Source organism: Tupaia chinensis, unplaced genomic scaffold (genome assembly GCF_000334495.1).
Source record: "Tupaia chinensis unplaced genomic scaffold, TupChi_1.0 Scaffold148801_1, whole genome shotgun sequence".
In the NCBI taxonomy this organism is placed as follows: domain Eukaryota; kingdom Metazoa; phylum Chordata; class Mammalia; order Scandentia; family Tupaiidae; genus Tupaia; species Tupaia belangeri.
Genome location: NW_006208648.1, coordinates 345,435 through 347,998, shown reverse-complemented (window position 1 = coordinate 347,998; position 2,564 = coordinate 345,435). Strand labels below are relative to the sequence as shown.

Sequence of the window (2,564 nt, the reverse complement as noted above, 5' to 3'; positions counted from 1 at the left end):
GGAGGGGCAGAAAACCCCCCCCCCCCGGGGCAAGGCCACCCCACGCTCCCTTCTCCATCTCTCCATCCTGTTGGCACCCTGGGCATGCACGTGCATCCTTCCAGGGTGGTCTTATTTTCTTAAAGAATTATTTTATTTAACTTTCTTTTCTTTCTTTTAGTTTGACCAGAGAGGGACAGAGAGAGAGGGGGAAAGTGAGAAGGCAAGCTGCCAGGGCTGGGGCTCCAACCGCAGTCGGCCATGTGGGAGTCCATCGCCCTTAACCACTAGGCTGCAAGGCTGGCCCTAGAGCTGCAGAGCTGCTGCCCTTTAACACAGGCCTAGTTACCAGCTGCTAGTGAGGGCGGAGGGTGCAGGAGCCAGGAGACCAGCCGGCCAGGAGGTGGGGCTCCCTCTATTCCAGAGCAGTGCCCGGCGGTGTGAGTCTCGTCACCCTGCACACCCAGCCACAAAGCGGGCTGGACAGCATAGAGCACGCCTCGGCCTGTGGGACCTGGCCCAGGTGGTGAGTCTGCTCTCACGGAGTTCCCACGGCACGGTCTCTGTAGAGCGGGCGCCCCATGTCTGGAGGGGAGCTAAGAACACGGGACTGGGCTGCTCAGACGGCAGTCCCAGCTGCCCTGTGTGGGGAGTATCCAAGGGCAGATCTCGAGGAAAGGAAGTCTCAGGTTCACACTGCCTGGGAGCTCCGGGAGGGCAGTGCCCCGCTGTCCTCGGGGCTCCTCCGGCCCTCACCTGCAGGCTCTCCTGCTTCCAGCCCTCCTGGCTGCTGAGGATGCCCAGGGCCTTCTGCATGGCCTCCTCTCCCTGCCGGATGTAGGCCAGCTCCTGGTCGCTGTAGGGAGCCTCCTCCAGTCGGGAGCCTGCACAGAGGCCGAGAGTCAGAGCTGGGGCCCTTGCCTCCGCTCACTCTCAACACTGTGGTCTCTGGGCCTGATGATTCCTCCAAAGAGCCGAGACCAAAGCGGGTCCAGCTTGCAGGTCAAGTTAGGGCTTGGCCTGGAGGAGCCTGGAGGAGCTCCGGGGTAGGTAGGACGGGGACATCCTCTAAAGCAGGGAGTGAGAGCAGGCGGAGGGAGCTACCCGCACAGCATGCACCCTCCCCACCCCGCAGAGGTCCCGCACTTACCCAGCAGGGAGCTCCCCCTGCGCACCTGGCTGATCCATACATGGGGGCTGGGGCCCTCCAGGGCCCTCCGATTCAGCTCCTGGCCGATGGCCAGCACAGCCTGGTGTCTTAGCCCTGCAGGAAGGGATGAACCTTGCCTAGGGGCTGGGAAGTCCCTTAGAGATGGGCCATTCCAGCCCCTCGTCCTGTCAGGTGAGGAGACTGGCCCGGGATGGTTCTACTAGGGACCTGAGCCAGAGCCCGGTCCTGAACCCCCAGTTCAGTGCTCATTGCACTGCTCCAGGCCCCCAGACATGAAAAGCCCTGCTGTAGGACACAGGAAACCCGGCCCCAGATCTGCGCCCACAGGCAGCAGGGCCCTGTGCACAGGGAGCTCGGAGCGGGCAGCCTCGGCAGGGCCGTGGGGCGGCCGGCCCCTCCACCAGCTGTAGTCTCCCAAGCATGGCTGTCGTCAGTCCGGCAGCTGATCCAGTCCTGGGTCACTGGGGACTGTGTAGGCCGAGCGCCTTGGTGGCAGCCCAGGACTGACTCGGACGCCCGGCTCTGCCACAGTGGCCGTGGCGATTGGTTCTGCCTCCTCTCGGCCTGTGGTGCTGACAGCCTGCCTGCCCGGCTCCGTGCACCTAGTTCTGCACCGTCTCGCTCCGTCTTTCTCTCCCTAGCCCCTTTCCTGCCAGCATCTCAGGCTTGCTCACACTGCGTGTTGCAGTCATGACGCGCTTCTGATCACACTGTGGTCCCTGGGTGCAGAGCCCTGTCCTAGCCCCAAAGGAGAGCAAATTCAGAAAGCAGTCAGGAAAGATCGGAGACCAGAAATTTGGACTCCGGAGGGGCTTGGGAGCTCAGCATCCAGCCTGAGCCTTCAGGTAGGGAAACTGAAGTTCAAGTTCGGAAGGGAGGAGACACAACTGGGACCTGAACCTGGGTCCCCCGCAGCCCCGATCTAGCCCTTCCGCACCACGCCCTGTGCCTGCGGGCTCCGGGCCCACCCCGGCCCCAGCCAGGACACTCACCCTTCATGTTGCGCACATGTCTGTAGGAGCTCCCAGCACACAGCTTAAACGTGGCGAGCAGCATCGTGCGCTGCCGTGCGGGACTGCTTCTGCTCTCGGGTGGCTCCTTCGTCCCTCCTGAGCCCCTCGCGGTCCGCTTCTGGGTAGTGCAGCTGGCCAGGACCGTGCGCCCTGCGTCTTAAATGCGGCCGGCTGAAGGCTGCGCTAATCACCAGGAGATAAGAGGGCTGTCACTCACTGTGCAAAGGAAGGGGTCAAGGGTAGAGCGATTGCCTCACCCTGCCACTCTGGCCACTTGTGGGAAGTGGGTGGGGGGCAGTGTGTGCACAAAGGAGCGGACAGGCCTCTCCAGACCTGGAGGTGGCAGGCGGGCACAGGGCAGTGAGACAGGCCTGGGTTTTTTTTTTTTTTTTTTTTTTTTT

General features: G+C 62.7%; 1 protein-coding gene across 2 annotated transcripts in view; it reads right to left on the bottom strand.

Annotated features, from left to right (window-relative positions):
• STAR (steroidogenic acute regulatory protein) overlaps positions 1-2,345 on the bottom strand; it is a 7,077-nt gene extending 4,732 nt beyond the window's left edge. The window contains exons 1-3 of one of the 2 annotated variants that reach the window (XM_027769156.1): positions 2,143-2,345; positions 1,130-1,243; positions 736-863 (exon numbers count right to left, since the gene is read on the bottom strand). In XM_027769156.1, the coding sequence (XP_027624957.1) occupies positions 736-863; positions 1,130-1,243; positions 2,143-2,206 (306 nt within the window). In that variant the 5' untranslated portion in view covers positions 2,207-2,345. The remainder of the gene's footprint in view (positions 1-735; positions 864-1,129; positions 1,244-2,142) is intronic. The other variant, XM_006170647.3, reaches the window with a different exon arrangement.
• Positions 2,346-2,564: the final 219 nt, after the last annotated feature.